Here is a 20,040-nt window from a genome sequence, read left to right as displayed (position 1 = left end):
GACCTAGAAGTGTAACAGTGGGCAGCACACTTTGTATGTACTCTTACACCGTGCATCTTTCTTAGTAGCATATTTTTGTCTGTGTCTGTGCACACACATATATACATATGTGTGTACATAGATACATGCATACAATTTCTGTCTAGTTTTTATATCTGTGTTCCCTGTTGAGTGCCTGGCACTTAAAGTAAACAGTAGGTGTGCCATCCTACTTGTTGAATGAAATGAATGAAGACATTTAAAAACACAGGGAAACCACGATGAGATTCTCTGTATCAGAAACAAATGAATTGCGTGTTCGAGGGAACATGGACATACTAGCCTGACACCGTGTTAGGTGCGTTATAGGTGTTATCTTTGTCAGTGTGTCTTAAAGTCTTGACAACAAACAAGTATTTTACATGTGAGGAAATGGAGCCAAATTAATTAATTACTTGCGTAAGTCCACATGCATAGTTCACAAGGAGCAGAACATGAGATTTGGACCCAGATCTGTCTTAACTTTAAAAAGCCTCTGCCCTTTTCACATCACTGTCACTATAAGTGTGTAGTGATTAATCATCTTTAAAATTTCAAATGGGTGCAACTTTTAAATTTTTACATTTTAGACACTGTTTTCCTTAAATTTAAAGGAATGGGATGTTGGTTTCTATGGCTCTGGGTTTCTGCTGGAGCTGGAGCTGATGCTGGTGCTGGTGCTGGAGCTGGAGCTGGTGCTGGTGCTGGTGCTGGTGCTGGTGCTGGTGCTGGTGCTGGTGCTGGAACTGGAGCTGGTGCTGGTGCTGGAGCTGGAGCTGGTGCTGGTGCTGGAGCTGGCGTGGGGAGTGGAAAGTGGATGGAGCCCTTCCTGAAATGCAGGGGTGACTCTCTCTCTTCTGCTGCATGGTCTCTTACCTTCATGCAAAGGGGGGGATTCAGTTTTACAAGTAACAAAGATAAATGTCCTTGTTTTATCATTTCTTTCTCTTTCCTGTTTTTCTGGATGTTCTCTTTAATTTGCATTGTAACACATTTGATTCTTGTCCTGATTTGGAACTGGAAGGATCTATTGAGTCTGATTTGAGACAAGATGGGCTAACCCTTCAGTATAAGGCTTCAGTTCGTATCCCAGGTTTCTATTCCAGTTAGGAATTCTGTTAGAATTCACTAAAAAACACAAGATTTCATTGACACTTTTGTCATTTAGCTTCTTCATGGAAGCTTTTATAACTAAATATTAAGTTTTGAAAAGTGAGGGTTTCCTACGTAAGTGTAGGAATTCTGTCTCATGTTGACCTTTTAGGTCATCTTCTTTTTTCCTTTCCATCCTGGTCCCCCTTCAGCTACCCAAGACAGTAAATTTACAGGGGAGGAGGGAGCACTGGAATTTGGGGAGCATAGATATAATTTGAAAAAACATTTCAAGTGATCATTGTTTTCATTGCTTTTAGGTCATTTTGAAATTTCAAATAACACTAAAAGCTGACATGATTTCTTCACTTCATCAGTGTAGGAAATTGGATTTTTAAAGCTGTGAACACTGTTAGGGGCTCTTGCTGCTGTAACGTCCAAGAATCCAGAATCAACTTAGTGACCCAGAAAGGAGGGGCACTGGGGCACAGGTCGGGTGATGAAAGGTCTCTCTTCATCTTCTGTAATGCTCCTTGTCTTCATCTATTTTGTCTGGTAATAAAATAGCCACTCTGGCTTCCTTATGCTTACTGTTTCATGTTTTATCTCTCTCCTTTTTGTAATCCTTTTCTTTCAACCCATGGGTTGAAATTTTGACTTTAAAAATGTGTTTCTGATAGACAGACTATAGTTGAGTAACAACTATAGTTGTTACCTTGTTATTAGTTTGGGATTCTCTACCTTTTGACTTAAATGTTTAGTCCATTTATAAGTAATGTAATTATTGATCTGGTTGCTTATTTCTATTTGTCTTTTTTTTTCTCTGTTGCTCCTTTTGTGACTTTCTTTGGGGTTAACTCAGTATTTTTTAGCATTCCATTTTAACTCTCGGTTGGCTTTCTAGCCTTCCTTTCTTGCATGTTTTAGAGAGTACTCCTAAGGGTTGTAATTTGAGTCTTTAATTTACCATAATCTATTTAAAATTAATGTACTGCTTTGCACAAGCTATATGATTCTTGTAGCAGTATAGCTGTGTTTACTCCCTCTGTTCTGTCTTTTTTATCTGAGGATGTTATTGACTGTACCATCATTTATGCTATAGGATTTTTCTTTCTTAGTGGTGATAGTTTTTATGGATTATTTTTGTGTTTCTCCTTCTTGTAACCTGTGGCAGGCATTTGTAGGGTGGCTGGGTAAGACTTAGGTATGCAGTCTGTAGCCATGGTAATCACATCCTTGCTGCCTCCATAGATACGAAATGCTTAGCCATTTAGTCCAATCAAGAATTTTTTTTTTTAATTATTTATTTTTGGCTGCGTTGGGTCTTTGCTGCTGCACGCGGGCTTTCTCTCATTGCGGCGAGCGGGGGCTGCTCTCCGTTGCGGTGCGAGGGCTGCTCATTGCAGTGGCTTCTCTTGTTGTGGAGCAGGGGCTCTAGGCGTGCGGGCTTCAGTAGTTGTGGCTCGCAGGCTCAGTAGTTGTGGCGCACGGGCTTCGCTGCTCCGCGGCATGTGGGATCTTCCCGGACCAGGGCTCAAACCTGTGTCCCCTGCATTGGCTGGTGGATTCTTAACCACTGCGCCACCAGGAAAGTCCCAGTCCAGTCAAGAGTTGATGAGGAAATCCTGAATTTGGAGAGGATGATTCAGGACAAAACGGTTCCACAGTTATTGGCAGGAGGCTGCAGTTCTGGGAAATAGAAATGCACCGTTGTCCCCAGTGCCTCTGCTGGAGTGGAACACTCCCTTTTGTACAGAAATAATTGTCAACCATAATGGGTAGAGTGGTAACGTAAGTGGAAGCAAAATATGATTTGTTACCCTCTCAGCATATGTTTCTTGAATACAGTTGTTCAGCAATCTGCATTTGAGCTAGTTGTGGGTATTTATTATAAATGATTGCTCCTGGGCCTCACTCCAGACCTGCACAGTCAGGATCTGAATATGAGATCTGGGGTCTGAATTTTAGGGTAAGTGCTCCAAGCTTGTCTTAAACACAGCAATGTTAGACTGTCACTGCTCTAGGACTCTTCCCAAAAGCCCCTGACTTTTTATGGACCTGAATCAGTACTATTAATGTTTATCTTCAAGATTAACAAGCGTGCAACTGATGAAACAGTTTGGTCATAGTCACAGAATTCTAGAGCCTGCATAAAGGTGCCTTCGAGGTCATGCCAGCGCAACAGTCTTAGAGGAGGAAATAGGTCAAATGAGAGTGTCTGGTGGTTTTTACGACTCTGATTCATAATATATAAGGTACTTTGCTATGAATTGTAGATCAGAATAACCTGTTAAAACTTTTCTGTACTATGTAAGGAATTATTTTCATGTTAGGTGTTATTTTTAATTCAGTTTGACAATCTCTGCGTTTAAGTGGGGCTACTTAGAGCATTTGCACTTAATGTGATTATTGATATGGTTTGGTTTTCCTCTCTCATCTTGCTATTTCCCATCTGTTTGTCCCATCTTTTCCTTTTTCTTTTTATCCTCTTTATTTGCCTTCTTTTGGGTTCAGTATTTTTTATGATTCCATTTTATGGCCTTTATTGGCTTACTAGCTATATGTTTTGGGTGGGGTTTTTTTTGGTGTTTAATAGTTGCTGTAGAGTGTATAATTAGTATGCACCTTTGACTTATTACTGTCTACTTTCACGTAATATGTATAAAAGAACTTTAGGACAATGTACCTCCCTGTTATTCTGCCTTTGTGCTATTGTAATCATATATTTTACTTCTACACATGTTACAAACCCGACAATACATTTTTTCTTTATTTTACAGTACATACTTTTGCCTTAAACAGTTAATTATCTTTTAAAGAGATGTTTTTACATAAGAAGAGGCTTTTGTGTTTGCCCACCTATTCACCATTTCTGCTAGTCTTCATTCCTTTGTAAAGACCCAGATTTCCATCTGGTATAATTTTCTTAGTATTTCTTGTAGTGTGGGTCTGCTGCTGGTGACGTTTGTCAGCTTTTGTATGTCAGAAAAAGTCTTTATATCACCTTTGTGTTTGAAAGACATGAATTTCAAAGATATTTGAACAATTTCTGTTTACTGGGTATAGAGGTGTAGGTTGACTTTTTTTTTTTCTTTCAGTCCTTTAAAGATGTTGCTCTTCTGTCTCTGGCTCCTCATCTGGCATTCTTTCTGATGAGATGGCTGCTGCCATTCTTGTCTTTGTTCTGTATATGATGTGAGTTGTTCTCTGACTGCCTTGCAGAATTAACTGTCGGTGTTTGACACTTCATTTATTTACAGGTTGTTAGTGTTCTCGTTGAACGTGTAAGTCCTCAGGTCTGTGTGATCACTCTTTTCTGATCACTCTGTTCCTTGATCACCCCAGACTGAGTTTCTACTGACCCCTGTGCTTCTAGGGGCATTTAGAACATATCTGTAGAAAAGGAGAAGAAGCATCCATCAGTCATTCGTGGCTTCTGAACCGATTCTGAGATTCTCTTGTGATTTTTTGTGCCACTCCAAAAACAATACAGGGCAGTTTTCCTTGTGCTGCTTCAGAGAGGCAGGGGTACCTTTTAGAGCGACAGTGTTACAAGGAGTATTTCTGATGTCTCTGATAGTTGGTGTGGATGACTGCAGCTCAGAGTCTGATGTGATTGTTGTACCTTCAGCCCTGGACTTTGTCTCACAAGATGACATGTTGACGCCCCTGGGGAGACTGGACAAGTATGCTGCGAGTGAGAACGTATTTAACAGGTATGTGCGTATGCTTTCCATTAAGGTAGAAGCACAAGTGTGGCTTTTATTGCATGAATTTCGGTAAACAGAAGTATCCAGTTGAAAGTAGGTGTCATTACCACGTGGTCTGAGTCACCCAGCTTCACTGCTGGTCACGGCTGTGGCCGCCTTTACAGTCATTTACTCCTCCGTCCTGTGAGCAGGCAGCACTCCTTGGCTTTTTGGCAAAAACAAAACAAACAAACAAACTGCTTTTTTGCTATTAGGCATAATTTTAATGTTCATTAAAGTGGCTGCTGAGGCGTCGGTTCCTCCTCCAGCAGGTGGTGGTGTGTGCCTGCTGTGGGCCAGGTGACTGGTGGCCAAGGGGCGAGGGACACGGCAGTGACCAGAGCTCACACTCTCCCTGATGCACTGTTTCTCCACCTAGGGCCCCCAGACCACCTGTATCAGACTTCTTGGGGAAATCTCAAAGTCTTTGCTAATAAAATTGAGTATAGATGTATAAAACTCATTGAGTAAAATATGTAAAGATAACGTTTTATATAATGAAGAATGATTGTACTTTCCCATACTTATGCTAATTGAAGGTAGCTACTTGAAACAAATTTTCAGTGACCTTAGAAATTTGTCAGATCAGATAAAGGTGAAACATATTTTGGTAAATATTCAATCTCATCTTGTTAAAATAAAATCCATACTGGCATTTGTCACTTAGGAAATTAGGGAGTTAATATATGTTATAAAATGTATTAAGAAAAATTTTCTTTTAAACTATATGGATTCTGCCTTTTAAAGTTCTAAATACTAACTATTAATGCCACTGAACATCATATAATTTTCTTTTTCTGTGTAGACAAATGGTGGCCCGGAGTCTACTGGACACACTGAGGGAAGTCTGCGATGATGAGAGAGATTGTATTGCTGTTTTGGAAAGAATTAGCAGATTAGCTGATGATTCAGGTACATATTTATGCAGAGAAAGGTTTCTTTTACTAAATTATGTTTCTAAAAACTAATGAAAAACTTAGTGTAATGTGAGATTTCTTTGAAATATTTCCTAAGTAAATTATCAAACCCATCAGTAACAAGAAAATAAAAACCTGTTACTAAGATCCAAACATTTTATAGTAGGCCCAGTTAGTTTAACTTTGAAAATTTCTCGTAAGAAAAAACTAAGAACATTGTTTTGCATCATGTACATTAATACTATTTTAGGATTAATAAATTCTTTTGAAAAATAATTTTGAATAAATTAAAAGGATGGAGTGGGCTGTAAATTTTTTGGCAAATATAAAATGCATTCTTACTTATAAAAAATGTTTATCACCCCTTGTAAAACTAAGGCTGTTTGTCTCTAAAGTGAAAAGAGGAGGAGAGTCTGCTTAAGAAAGAGGTGAACTTGTTTTGAGGCTTAGAATACAGATTATTACGTTTTTAAAAAATATTTTTTATGGTGGTAAAACATATATAAAATTTACCATTTTAACCTAATATTGTTTTGAGCATATTTTTATATTTGATTTTAGAAACGATTCAAAAATCAAATAAAAATTTTTTTCTTAAATCCATGACTTCTTTATTAAAATGTATTATTTTTCAATTTATGAAACGTTTGGCATGGCAACAATTCTCATCCTTTAATTTTCAGATGAGCTTGTCTTTTGGTAAGCAACTCATTTTATGGGAATATGTTTACTATTTATGTAAGCCTTAAATATTTTTTATTTTTTATAGAAAAAAACATTAGTAAGCTTCCTAATATTCTATCTCATTATGATGTTCTGTGTACATAATTGCTCATGTATATGCTTGTTCCAGAATGGTTTTAAGAGGGTCTCATCAATTATGATTTTTACTTATAATTTATTTTTAGATTTGGCAGAGATAAACAATTTAACTTAAAATTTTGGCACTATTGCATTCCATTGTGTTCATTCCTTTCATAGTAGAGATGTAGATATTCTTTAAGGTGAAATTTGTGTTTATTTTCTTCCACCTGTTTACCAACTACAGTGCTGTTCTTTACATATATTATATTCTATATGTGTTTTAAAATATATCTCAAGTTGTTGAGTTCCTGATAAATATCTCTCTTGACATTTACACTTTGAATTCATTCAGTAAACGTGAAAACAGTGCATACTCTATGCCAGGTTCTAGATTAAATGCTGGAGCCTTACTGAGATGAGTAAGGATCCCTGTCATCAAATTAACAGTTTAACGAATGCAACCGACATACTAACAGTAAATTATACCAGGGAGGGTTGGGGCCGGCTTTGGACAGTTGGTGGCATTTGAGTTGGGTTTGATGGGGAGGGAGGGGAGGAGGGGGCTCAAGAGAGGAAAGGACAGGTGTAGAGGTTTGGGGAGCTCAGGACAGTGGCCCGTTTGGCCAACAGTGAGTTTACTGGACCTACAGTTTAGAAGAATGAGACTTAAATAAGGTGGTTGAGGGCCAGATTGTAAAGATTTATACTGTGCCAAGCCGGAGAGTTTGCTTTGTTTATGATTTAGAAGAGAAACACAGCAGTGTGGATTGACTTGAGGAAAAGATGGGTGACGGAAGGCTGGTTGGGAGATTCCTCTGACTGTTAGGAGTAGTTTGGGAGGAATGGAAGGGCCGGAGGGATGTCAGAGCCACTGTGATGGTAGCTTCCATGAATTTGAGGATTCTTGTCTCTCCATCAGATATGGGAAAGTTGCAGTCTTTAATATTTTTTATATTACCTCTCCTCCACCCCAAACTCCTTTTTTTTCATTTTTTAAGTTTACTTTTGTTTGAGTATATGTTTTGTACGTGGTTCAAAATACAGAACTCCTGTTAGCTACATCTGTTGTCTATAATGAAGTCTTTATAAAGTGAAATTAGCTGGTCTTAATTAATTTTGGGGTTTTGTTTGCCTTGAAAGGGCTTCCCATCTCAAGATTCAACTTTTTTCTTTTTTTGGCCACACCCCACAGCTTGCAGGATCTTAGTTCTCCAACCAGGGATCGAACCCGTGCCCCCCTGCAGTGGAAACACGGAGCCCTAACCACTAGACTGTCAGGGAATTCCCTAAACATTTTTTAAAATGTTGTCTTATAGTGCTTTTTTTTTTTAAAGATGAGTATTTTTTTAAAATGAACTAAGTATTCATATCCTTTGCCATTTAAAAAAAATTTTTTTTTAATTTTTGGCTGAGTTAGGTCTTCATTGCTGTGCACAGACTTTCTCTAGTTGCGGTGAGCAGGGGCTACTCTTCGTTGCGGTGCTCGGGCTTCTCATTGTGGTGGCTTCCCTTGTTGTGGAGCACGGGCTCTAGGCACGCGGGCTTCACTAGTTGTGGCACGCAGGCTCAGTAGTTGTGGCACACGGGCTTAGTTGTTCCACGACATGTGGGATCTTCCCGGACCAGGGCTCGAACCCGTGTCCCCTGCATTGGCAGGCGGATTCTTAACCACTGCGCCACCAGGGAAGTCCTGTCTTTTAGTGCTTTTGATCTTTAAAAAAGGAAACAACATTTGGAACTTTGATTCACCTAGAATTTATGTATAGAGAGCAGTATAGGAATCTTATCTTTTTTTCGCACATAACCTGCTAACTTTCCTACCATTACCTATGGAACAGTTGATCTTTTTGAAATGCCATATCTGTCACATTTAAATTTGCCGTATGTACTTGGGTCTTTTCAGATTTTTTTTGTTTTTTTAAATCTGTTGGTTTCCTTTAGCATTCACTGACCCTTTATCATCTTAGTTAAGTCTAACTGTAAACCCTCCACTGGCTGGCTGCATTTAGATTAGGACCCAGTCCTTACAGCTCGTCCTGGAGGTTCTGAACTAGCAGAGTTTGAAGATGATGCCGTGTTATAGTCGATGTGAATTCAGGTGAACAGATCCGGTCCTCACAGGAAGTATTGCAGGCTCCGAGCAGGCTCTGAGGACAGAAGCTGGGATGGGGTCGACCTCACCATGACTGTGAAAAGGATCGCAGGCTGCAGAGCATTTTCTAAGCACTCACGATGTGATGCGAGGTGAAGAGTCCAGAGCTTTCCTGAGGACTCCCCCGCCCGGCAAGGATCTGGTTCTGGGGAGGATGCTTCAGCTCACCTTTCTGTTATTTCCATAGAACCAACTGTGAGAGCAGAGCTGATGGAGCAGGTGCCTCACATCGCCTTGTTTTGTCAAGAAAACCGGCCTGCGATCCCGTACGCTTTTTCCAAGTACTTGCTACCCATTGTGGTTAGATATCTCGCAGATCAGAATAACCAGGTAGGAGGGCCCTGCCCACGTTCTTACAGAAATGGGTGTAGTCTGGGGCACTTCCGGCGGCCTACTGGGTGGTCTCATTGGGATGTTCCTTCCTCTTTGACTTTGTTATTTTGTTTTTCGAAATGAGGCTGTGGAGCGTCTGGGAGGTCACAGCAATAGACAGCGCCCAGTGGCTGCTGCTCACCCGCTGCCCTCCCAGGCGGCCCTCAAAAAGGTTGGCGCTTGGAGACCTCTTTTCCAAGAATGGCCTTTCTGTTCCAATTTATCTGTTACAGCACAGCCTACCAAGTTCTGTCTTTGCAGAATAACCATAGATTTTTATTGGCAAGGTTTTGCCAGTTGTGAACCCCTTCTGGTTGGGTGAGGAGTCCTCAGATTTGTGAAATTCAAGTGTTAAGTTTTTTTTACACTGTGTGTGTACTTGGTTTACGTGTCTGTTTTTTCCTAGGTCAGGAAAACGAGTCAGGCGGCCTTGCTGGCCCTGCTGGAGCAGGAGTTAATTGAGCGGTTTGATGTGGAGACCAAAGTGTGCCCCGTCCTCGTAGAGCTGACCGCCCCCGACAGCAATGACGACGTGAAGACAGAAGCCGTGGCTGTACGTAGAGCTCAGCAAGAATTAGTCACTGGCTTGACCGATAGGAGGCGCTTGTTAAATATGACGCTGCGTCACATGTTGTAGGGTTGACACATACTGGCTCTCAGAGTACCCACAAATCATTACATTTGAAATGTAATGCTGGGCTAGAAAGGGACATAGGCTTCCAAGGGAAAAGGTGTCTTTTCTGGGGGCCCCATGCTGTGCAGAAGCACTTGGGAATTCGATGGCTCTGTCACTGAGCTCTGAGAAAGCAAGATACACAGCAAGAAAATAATAAATTAGCTGTAAATTCATTATCAAAATGGAAAAATAAGATGGCAAAAATAACCAGTGGAATTTTAAAAACCCTGTATTGATTGAAGAAACATTTGAGCTCCTTGAATTGCTGTCGAGCACTTTTCTAGGCCCCGTGTAGGCACAGCAGGAAAAAGAGGGACGCTGCTTGGCTACCGTACTTGACAGTATGGTCTTTGCAGGAAGGAATATATGATATAAATTATGATTATTAGGAAAATACACAGATTAAGTCATTATGCATATAATAAAGTCAAGTATTATAGTGAGTTCTCTGGTTTTTTGGACATGGTTGGCAAATATTTTGATTATTTGAGAGCCATCATAAATAGGGTATGAATTACATATAGTAATATCTGTTATAATTCACATCTATGGTTCCTCAGTTCAGAAAGTAAGAATTCTTATAATAGAATAGAATAGTGATAAATCCATCTGAAAATTTATTCAAATCTGTTTGGATAGTGAGAGTTTACTATTTAATCCTAATATAATTGCATTTTTCTTGATATGAAAAAAATTACACTAAAAATAATTTTATAGTGCTTCTGGATCATTCATAGCATGAATTAGATTTTCTCTCTAGTTCCTTTCATTGGAAATTCCATTATTTTATTTTTAGATACTCAGGTATCAGTTAATAAATTTAGATATTTTTCAGTAATACCATTTTTATTGAAGTGAAATTCACATAATATAAAATTAACCATTTTAAAGTTTACAATTAAGTAGCATTTAGTACATTCATAATGTTGTATAAAGCACTACCTCTGTCAAGTTCCAAAACTTGATTTTTTTTTTTTAAATTTCACAAGCTTCTCAATAAAAAGGAAATCAGTTTTGGCAGAAATGTTGGTTTATATTGATCAGAGTTTAACTTGCTCTATTATAATTTTTGACGGGTTTTAAGAATAGTAAAACATTATAATTATAATAAAAGGCTGTATCCAGCGCTAGTGTGAAACCTGTGATTCTCTCACAATTGGTTTGTGTTAACTTTGCTATGTTTGGCATTCCCTCGCTTCCCAGTTGTCTGTTTTGGGAATAATTCATTCTAAGAAATTTAATTATGCTAGATCAGTGATACTGTGTATCTTTGGATCATTAACTCGGGCTTGGAGATGCCTAGAAGCAGTCTGGAGTCAAGAAACAACACAGCTTTGGGGATTGCGGGATGTCAGTGTCACCTGCCACTCTGAGGAGGCCGGGGCTCTGATAGGGATGGTGCCAGCCTAACAATGCATGGGCAGATCTCCATTTATGTAGGTCTTTTCTTCATCTCATCAGTGTTTGGTTGTTTTCAGTAGGCAGAGCATGTGTGTTTTGTTAGATTTCATGTTTTTTAACACTGTTGTGAATGATACTGTTTTTAAACATTTTCAGTTCGTTGCTAATTTATAGAAGTACATTTGTTTTTTTTATCCTGTCATATGTCCTGCAAACTTCCTAAACTCACTTATTTGTTCCAATGGCTTCTTTGTAGATTCCTTGGGATTTAGTCTGTAGACAGTCATGCATTTATGAATAGAGTTTTCTTTTCCTTCCAACCAGATGCCTTTGCTTCTTGTCATATTTGCATGGGCCAGGAGTAGATGTAATAGATAAATGACGACAGTCAGATTTCTTTATATTCTAACTGCACGGGGGCAGATATTTAAATGCATTGGGCTGGTTTTCAAACGGTTCATCCTCACTTTGCCCAAAACTGTGTTATCTGAATCATGTGCATATCAGATCTGTGTCCTTGTCTCCCTTGGAACCCAGGCTTTGCAGAGTAAGGATGTGGTCCCCACATGCGTGAGTTTCTGAGAAAACGGTACTTTGCAAGATGAGGACTGCCTCTGTATAGTCCTTTCTTAGCAATGCAGATACACTAAATCCAGATCCTTCTTGTGGATAATCTTCTGAAAACTCACCATTTATTCTCTTATCGGGAAAATGTAGGTTGTTTTTTTTAAATTTTAAATTTATTAGGCAAAATGATTAATAAGATTGAAACTATAGGTAAAAATGCAATTTTTAGGATTTTCTCAGGGTTTATTGTACCTTTAATAATTATCGGTTGATTTTAATGGTAGTAGTTAACATCTGTTTTTCTGTCTTCAACTTGGATAAATAAGATGAATTTTTTGTGATGTATGCAGTATAATGATGTCATCATTTTATACTTACTTAAATTATATATTTTTAATAAATTAGCAAACTGGAAGAGTCTTAGTTTGAAGATATATTCAGCGTGGTTTTGTTCTTATTTATTTTAGATAATGTGCAAGATGGCTCCCATGGTTGGGAAGGACATCACAGAGCGTCTTATCCTCCCTAGGTTTTGTGAGATGTGCTGTGATTGCAGAATGTTTCATGTTCGGAAGGTATTTTTGTTGTTGTTGTTTAAGAATACATGGTTCTAGTGGTTACCATATTGATCTGTGAAATTTAAAAGATTATTTTTAAAGAACGCTGTAATATTTTGAAATGTCAGTGATGCTTTTGTTGTCAGGTCTGTGCTGCCAATTTTGGAGATATTTGCAGCGTAGTTGGCCAGCAAGCTACTGAGGAAATGTTGGTAAGTATTGCAGAAATTAACTGAGGAGACTGGACTCGCCTGGTGGTCCAGTGGTTAAGACTCCACGCTTCCATTGCCGGGGGCGCGGGTTTGATCCTTGGTCAGGGAAGTTCCGCATGCTGAGCAGTGCGGCAAAAAAAAAAAAAAAAAAAACAACTAAGGAGAAAGCAGTGCATGACAAAGTAGCACGTAAAGTTTGAAATACATACAGTTACCTACCCCCAAAGTGTATTAATATTGGCTTGGCCAAAAAGTTCGTTCGGGTTTTCTGTAATATTACAGAAAAACCTGAATGAACTTTTTGACCAACCTAATACAATTCCATGGATGTAAACCAGAAAGATAATATAACTTTAAGAGTTTAAATTTCTGTAATCTGGGCACTTGAATTGTGTTTTGTTAAGGAGAGTTTGTTAAAAATGCAGGTGTGTTACGAACCATTGATCCCTTTTTAACTCCCATTTCTATAAAATCAATTCTTATTTATTCAAATGAATCTTTAATTTTATTGCAACCCTCAAGTATTTTAGTGACAAATTAAATTTACAGCAGGTGATTTTTAGATGGCTAGTTCCTGGGATAAAAATGCTTAATGTACAAGTTAATGTACTTGAAGAGTTTCTGAAACCATCTGTTATGCAGAATAATTAACTTTAAGTACAAGCTCTTGGATAACATTTAAGCTGTACGTGTTGGGAGCATTTTTGATTTTCCATAGTCAGTAGTAGAATGAATTGGGTGTGATTTATTTAAAACTGCTAAGTATTAATATTAAATGGGTCTTCTAAATTTCATTAAGAAGATCTAATGTTTTAAATGCTGTGAAAGCAGACAATGAGATAAAAGTAACTCCTGAAGCCTGCTGTGTGTCTGCCTAACGAAACACCATCCTCCTCGCACAGCTGCCCAGGTTTTTCCAGCTTTGTTCCGATAACGTGTGGGGAGTCCGCAAGGCCTGTGCTGAGTGCTTCATGGCGGTTTCTTGTGCAACATGTCAAGAAATTCGACGGACTAAATTATCAGCACTATTTATTAATTTGATCAGTGATCCTTCACGTTGGGTAAGGTTTTGTTTAATTATCATTTTTGTAAAAGAATGCATTTTACAGAAGACGTGATTTTGATTTCATAATTTAAGAAAAAATTTGTCATTTAAGGTATATTATTGCTAATACTTTTAGGAGTAGACAATAGACTGCTATATTAACTTTTTTTTTTTTTTTAACTGGATGAAATTTCTGTTCCATGCAAGTGTTTTATAGGGTCTCATATTCACATTCTCATGGTTTAAATATTCAAGCCAAGATAAAAAATTTAAAAGTAAAAAGGAGAAAATAATTGCTGGGGAACTGTAAATCCTAGCTGAAGAAGGATTTACGTTTTATTCCTGTCCTTTTATTCTTCTTAGGTTCGGCAAGCAGCTTTTCAGTCTCTGGGACCTTTCATATCTACTTTTGCTAATCCATCTAGCTCAGGCCAGTATTTTAAAGAAGAAAACAAAAGTTCAGAAGATACATCAGTAGAAGACAAAAATAGGTATGATTTTTTTAAACTTTGCTTTCCAGTTTTACTGCTTGTGAGCATTTTTTTCATTCTCACTATTTTTATAATGTTCTTTTTGGAGAGTTTACTATTTCTCTTGATTACAAAAATAGGTAAATATTTTAATAGAGTTTTATCTTAAATACATTTGTTAAACATCTCTGGTTAATTACATATTTAAATGAGAAGATGAAGATACACGTAACACAGTTAGCTTGGTGCTAGGCATATAGAAAGCTGTAGTGATAGATTTGATAATAATTTTTTTATAAGTTTATTTAATAAATAATTTACCTAGTAAACCATCTGTTAACATTTAGGATATACAAAGTAATGGTTATACAATTTAAAGGGTTTGGTTTTATAAGGAGTAAAACCTAATTTAGGAATATGCGTTACTATATAGTCAGTTTCTTACTATTATTTTCCTTTTTAGTCAGTTAATTTTATTGTGGATCTTGGATTCTCTGTCTACAGAATAATGATTGTAATCTCTCAATTGAGGGGGAAAATATTTTAATGATTAGCACCAAATTAGTGCACTAACTAGAATATCAACTTTTAAGAGCATTTAATAAGGCAACCAGATTTTCAAATAAAGCTAAAAGAGGACATCTCTGATTTTTATTTTTAATTTTTTTGCATTAAAAAATTTTAATTGAGTTTTAGTTTTTAAAATTTATTGTAATATATCCTTAGGGGAAAAATGGTTCAGACCTAAGTTAGTGCATGGGAAATACACACAGACTTTGACAGGTGTGCACTTGAGCTCAGTTAGTGCCTGTTTCTGTAACAGCCCTGCCTGTAATGCCTGAGTTACCAGAGTGCCTTGTCCTCCCTTGTCATGATGCTAATGGACATTTTCTTCTGTAGGTCTTGATACTGTGATATTTGCTTTCTTGGTGTTTTGATTTGGCAATTCTTCCTTTCTTCTCTGCTGCCTTGTTTTACCTTTTTGCCCGTTCTCCTACTGTCCTGCTGAGTAGCCAAACAAACCTGAGGTGCTGTTTTTTGTAAAGGAAGAAAAATCATTCTAAACCTGTCTTCCTAGCAAGGGAAGTCTGTCAGTTCTTTTGAAAACAGCTGCTGCAGGGAGTGTGACAGAGTGATGAGGTGTGGGGGAGGGGTGTTACCTGCTCTTCAGTTTTAAAGTCAGCGACCTTTTCACTAATGGTACTGATTGTACGAAGACTATTGCATAGCTTTTATTTTTGTATCTGGAGAGAGTCTAGGAAGTGAAAATATAAATTTACAGAGAATTATTAGGATGGGGTCAGCAAACTTCCTGTAAAAGACCACACAGTAAATATATTCGATCTCCGTCAGAACTCCTGCAGTGTGGGAGCAGCCGTAGACTGTCCATGATGCATGGGCTCAGCTGTGTTCCAGTAAAACTTTATTGACAGAGACAGTTGGCGTGGCTACCATGGCCGGTAGTTTTGCTAACTGCCGGTATAGGACATTATTGGAAGAGCTATTTAAAGGCAGTTAGTTATCTTTTAGCTACAAACCTTAACTCCTCTTCCATTGTAATGAGGTCTGTCTTAGTGTCAAGTCAATACTCTCTGTAGCATTGGATTTTCACTATACTATTAGGCTTTATTGAATTGTGTTAATGATGTAAGGGAGGGAGGAGACAGTTGCTGGCTGAGAAAGGAGTTCTGTTAAATATTGTAAAAGCTGTTGTGTAGTCCTAGGTATTATTATCTCAGAGCCATTAGCTGATTTGCCCTCTCTTAAATACTGCACTGGCTTTTGTTTTGAGCTGTCTTAAATCCAGTTTTGTTATTTAAGGTTGACTGGTTGATTATGCAAAAATTAATTGAGCACCTACTATGAACCAGCGACTGTAGACAGATGTACAGGACTTGGTTCCCGTTCTCGAGGTCCCCTCAGTTTCCTAGAATTCAGATTTCTCAAACGAATATCTCACAAAATAAGCAAGTTTTTGGCAGTATATTTCCGCTACTGTTTATTTCTTTTGTAGTGTTTCATCTGCTCCTGGAAACATTTAATATCACTTAATACTCTTTGAAGCATTTATTGATTATAAACCTCTGACTTTATAAAATACGAGGTTTATCTCTCACTCACCCTTGATCAGGCTGTTCATACTTCTTTGAAGGTGTTAATAAAAGCTGTGCCTCCAGAAGCAGAGTTAAGCATTCAGATTTGCACTTACAAGTTATGTGAAATGAGCAACCTCTTTTCTGTTTAGTTAAACCAGCTATTACACCGCTCTCCGAATACACTGCCTTCTTTGGGTTCTCCCTCTTTGTGTCTGGGACGCCATCCTGTTTCATCCACACCTCATTTAACAGAGAGAATGTCTGGACAGACTACCTCCAAGAATCTTGGAGGAAATTCAGAGCTCTTGCATCCTGGCTGTTCATAGCACTGGTGCATGAGCACTAATTTTAGTCATATCTCTTGGTCATGTATTTTGCACACATTCATCCAGTGGACTGCCGGTCCCCCCGTGTAGCAGCCTGGTTTTTATCTTTGTGTATTCTGACATCTTCACCAGGCCTGGCGCATGCTCGGCACATGATAAATGTCGAATGAGTTATTGTTAGAAAATAATAGATTTTATCTCAAAAGCCTTAAGTAACTGAACTGCTTTTGCTAGTTTTTCTCAGTTTAGCTTAAAGCTAACTATGTGTGAGTAAAATTGTTACTGGTACAAATCTGGAAGTATTTCACTGATGTTGAGACTCCATTATGAAGTCACAGCACATGAAGGCTGTGTCTGCTCTCATCTCAGGATGCAGTGTTCTGGGACCAGATGTTCCCAGGGCACTTTCCTAGGCCCCAGTCTTGAGTCACCAGGTCTCTGAAGATACTAACTCTCAGCTTACGCAGGCACCGAGGAGACGTAGGTTCTCTTGGAGATGCGTTTCTGGCTGACCCTCTGCTGCACTTGTTCCCTACACCTGTGAGGAGCTGGGCTACTCCGCTCCTTATGCGAGCCCTCAGTCTCCTCAGTTCTCCTCAAAATAGCGTTTGCTTGTATGATAGCGTTTGCCAGACTGACTGTTAGGAATGTCAGAATTCTGGCATTTAGCAGCTTGATTGTGCACTGTTACCCAGCTCCAGGAAAAAAACGTATTTGGAGAATTTATATTTTTGACGGTTTATTTTGAAGCAGATGGTTTATTCGTACAGAATTTAATACTTCCCAGAATTTCATATGAGGGAAAATGTTTTTGTCTCTTTAAAAACATACGAGGAGTTTGAAGGTGGGACAAACTAGTAATTTTTCATAAGGCAAATAGAATGACTTGGCCAGTGATTCTTTGTTTTTCCTGCTGAGAATATTAAAATTTAATTTTAATGCTAAGATGAGATAGTGATCCAGGAACTTCAGGCCCTTGGAATAGTTTTCCATACTAAATGGGCTTTTAATTGGTTTCTTTTTGTGAATTTTAAGTGGAAGTTTCTTAAATTCATCAGATAACAAGTGAAGTCTTAAGTTTCAGCCATTTGCTCCCCACCACCACCAAACAATGTCCTTTTACTATAATTTTTATTTTTTTTTATTTTAAAAAATTTATTTATTCATTTATTTATTTATTTTGGGCTGCGTTGGGTCTTCGTTGCTGCGCGCGGGCTTTCTCTAGTTGGGGCGAGCCGGGGCTACTCTTTGTTGCGGTGCGCGGGCTTCCCATTGCGGTGGCTTCTCTTGATGCGGAGCACGGGCTCTAGGCGCGCGGGCTTCAGTAGTTGTGGCTTGCGGGCTCGAGAGCGCAGGCTCAGTAGTTGTGGCGTACGGGCTTAGTTGCTCCACGGCATGTGGGATCTTCCCGGACCAGGGCTCGAACCCGTGTCCCCTGCACTGGCAGGTGGATTCTTAACCACTGTGCCACCAGGGAAGTCCCTACTGTAATTTTTAAAATTCAGTTTGCATGATATCAGAAAAACTGTAAAAATAGCCAAAGAATCCCATAAACACTTCTTCCAGATTCTCCAAATGTTAACATTTTACCATACTTGCTTTATTATTCTTTTTTTTCTGAATTCTTTGAGATAAGTTTTAGACATGATATTCTTTTTACCTTTCTTAAATATTTCACTCCTCAAAACACAGATACTAATACATAACCACACTCTAATTACCGAAATTAACATAGATACAATACTGTCATCTAGAGATTTTATTCAAATTTTACCCATTATCCCACTCGTGTTTTAAAACAAAAGAAAAAATATCTTTAATAAAGGCATGATTGGAAAATACCATGTAATTCATACACATATAGAAGACACTTATCTTGCATAAGAGCACTTGCTTCCGGACTGTTCTGGAGAGGGAAGGGATGCTGCAGACATCGAGGCCAGCCCCTCATGTTATGACTAAGGAGTAAACGTGGCATCTGCAGCGCCAGTGCTGGTGAGACTCGCGTTCTCGCAGTTTATGTGTGCATGTTATGTATTTTATGATCATAAGAATGGTGGAGGAACAACAGAATTTTAAATGCTGTCACTGTGTGGTGTGTTTTCAGATGAGGTATTAAATATTTTTAGCTGTATCTAAAAAAAATATTTTTTAAATAATCACGTGTTTTTAAAAAAATTCGTTTCTGAAAACAGCGTGAACATTACTGTGAGATAAAGTGCGATCCAGGAAGTTGGGGATCTCCTGAGAGTACATACGGTGGCTCTGTAACTCGGGTGTCACGTTGGTGGTGACGTCACCTTCCAGGGCACAGGCCGGGTGAGCCTCCTGTTTAATGTCTTTCACTGTGTATATTTAAGGGCCCATGTTTCAAGGGAGCACCCCACCCTCACCTGACAAATTTACCTACATATCCATCCTCACTTCCCTTTCATGTTTCTTAGAAAGAGCTGTCTCTTCACCTATTTAATCTGTCCACCTGTGTTCTCGAGCCCCTAGTCTTCCTTCTCAGAAAGACGTTGCTTTATCAGTGATTCCATCAGTCTCCTGTGTCTTCAGTTCTTCGTCTCTTCTGGCCTTTGTCTCTGAGCCTGAAGAATGCTCGTCGGAAGCATCCTCTTGGACAGGAGGAATGCCGTGCTCTTTGTCACTCTGCACGACTGTCGTGACACATATGCAGGCCAGTCCTTCTGAGGCGCCCTCCAGTCTGTCTGGGCTCTGACCAGTTTCCCGGCGACGTCACCACCTGGAATTCTATGTAGATCCCGACTCAGCCCATCCAGACTGAAACCCCCTCCTCAAAGTGCCCTGGTGTTTTTCACTTGCAGTCGGTGCCACGAGCACCTGTTCAGTCGCTCAGGCCAGAAATCTGGAAATCTTCACAGGTTCCTCCCTTTGCTTCTCATGCCCCGCGAGCGGGAAGTGAGCAGTCGTGTTGGCGTTGGCGTCATTTGAGTGTGTTTCCATCTTCTGTAGCCCCGACATGCCACCCTGTTCAGAAGGGCATCCCTGCTACTCCTCACCTGCTCTGCTGCACTCCCTGCCGCCGGGCGCACCTCTTGTCCTGCTTCTGGGTGGCCTTTCTGAAAGAACGCATCTCAAAATGTAACTCTCTTCACCCCTGCCTTGTCTTCTGTACCCTAGGGTACGTTCCGGAGGTGCAGTGGCTCCGCCGACTTTTCCATCGGTTCCCTCTCTGAGCCATCGTAAACTCATCCCGTTTTCTGAAGGTGTGGCACCTCTCCTGTCACTCCTGCCTTTGCGTATGCTGTCTGAGTGCGGTTTTCCCTTAGCCTCGTAAGCACGTGTTGGTTGCTCCACCCACGGCTCCTGTCATTCCCTGGAAAGCCTTTCGTTGCAGCTGGCGCCTCTGCCCCCGCCCCCAGAAGCGTTTGCCTCTGATGCTAATCTCAGGAGCAGCAGCTGCCTCTCATTCACGTAGGAACCCTCACCACCGGTGTCGCTCCCTGGCTCCTAGTAGGTACTCAGCACCCGTTTGTTAAGGGTAATTGAGTCAGATAAACTCTGAGGGTGAACTTTAAAACTTGCCGTAGAGCCTCAGCGTAGGTGGTGGATGGCGGTGACC

At 39.5% G+C, this 20,040-nt stretch overlaps 1 protein-coding gene across 8 annotated transcripts in view; it reads left to right on the top strand.

Annotated features, from left to right (window-relative positions):
- The window catches only part of PPP4R1 (protein phosphatase 4 regulatory subunit 1), a 70,585-nt gene that overhangs the window by 23,114 nt on the left and 27,431 nt on the right, over positions 1-20,040 (top strand). For 5 of the 8 annotated variants that reach the window (XM_082354035.1, XM_082354036.1, XM_082354038.1 and 2 more), the window contains 8 exons: positions 4,691-4,826; positions 5,665-5,771; positions 8,920-9,062; positions 9,511-9,657; positions 12,216-12,323; positions 12,452-12,517; positions 13,420-13,578; positions 13,926-14,053. In XM_082354035.1, the coding sequence (XP_082210161.1) occupies positions 4,768-4,826; positions 5,665-5,771; positions 8,920-9,062; positions 9,511-9,657; positions 12,216-12,323; positions 12,452-12,517; positions 13,420-13,578; positions 13,926-14,053 (917 nt within the window). In that variant the 5' untranslated portion in view covers positions 4,691-4,767. The remainder of the gene's footprint in view (positions 1-4,690; positions 4,827-5,664; positions 5,772-8,919; positions 9,063-9,510; positions 9,658-12,215; positions 12,324-12,451; positions 12,518-13,419; positions 13,579-13,925; positions 14,054-20,040) is intronic. The other 3 variants (XM_082354037.1, XM_082354033.1, XM_082354034.1) reach the window with 1 other exon arrangement.

This window comes from Balaenoptera borealis (genome assembly GCF_965194805.1).
Source record: "Balaenoptera borealis genome assembly, chromosome: 14".
Lineage (NCBI taxonomy): Eukaryota > Metazoa > Chordata > Mammalia > Artiodactyla > Balaenopteridae > Balaenoptera > Balaenoptera borealis.
This window is presented reverse-complemented; position numbering and strand designations above follow the sequence as displayed.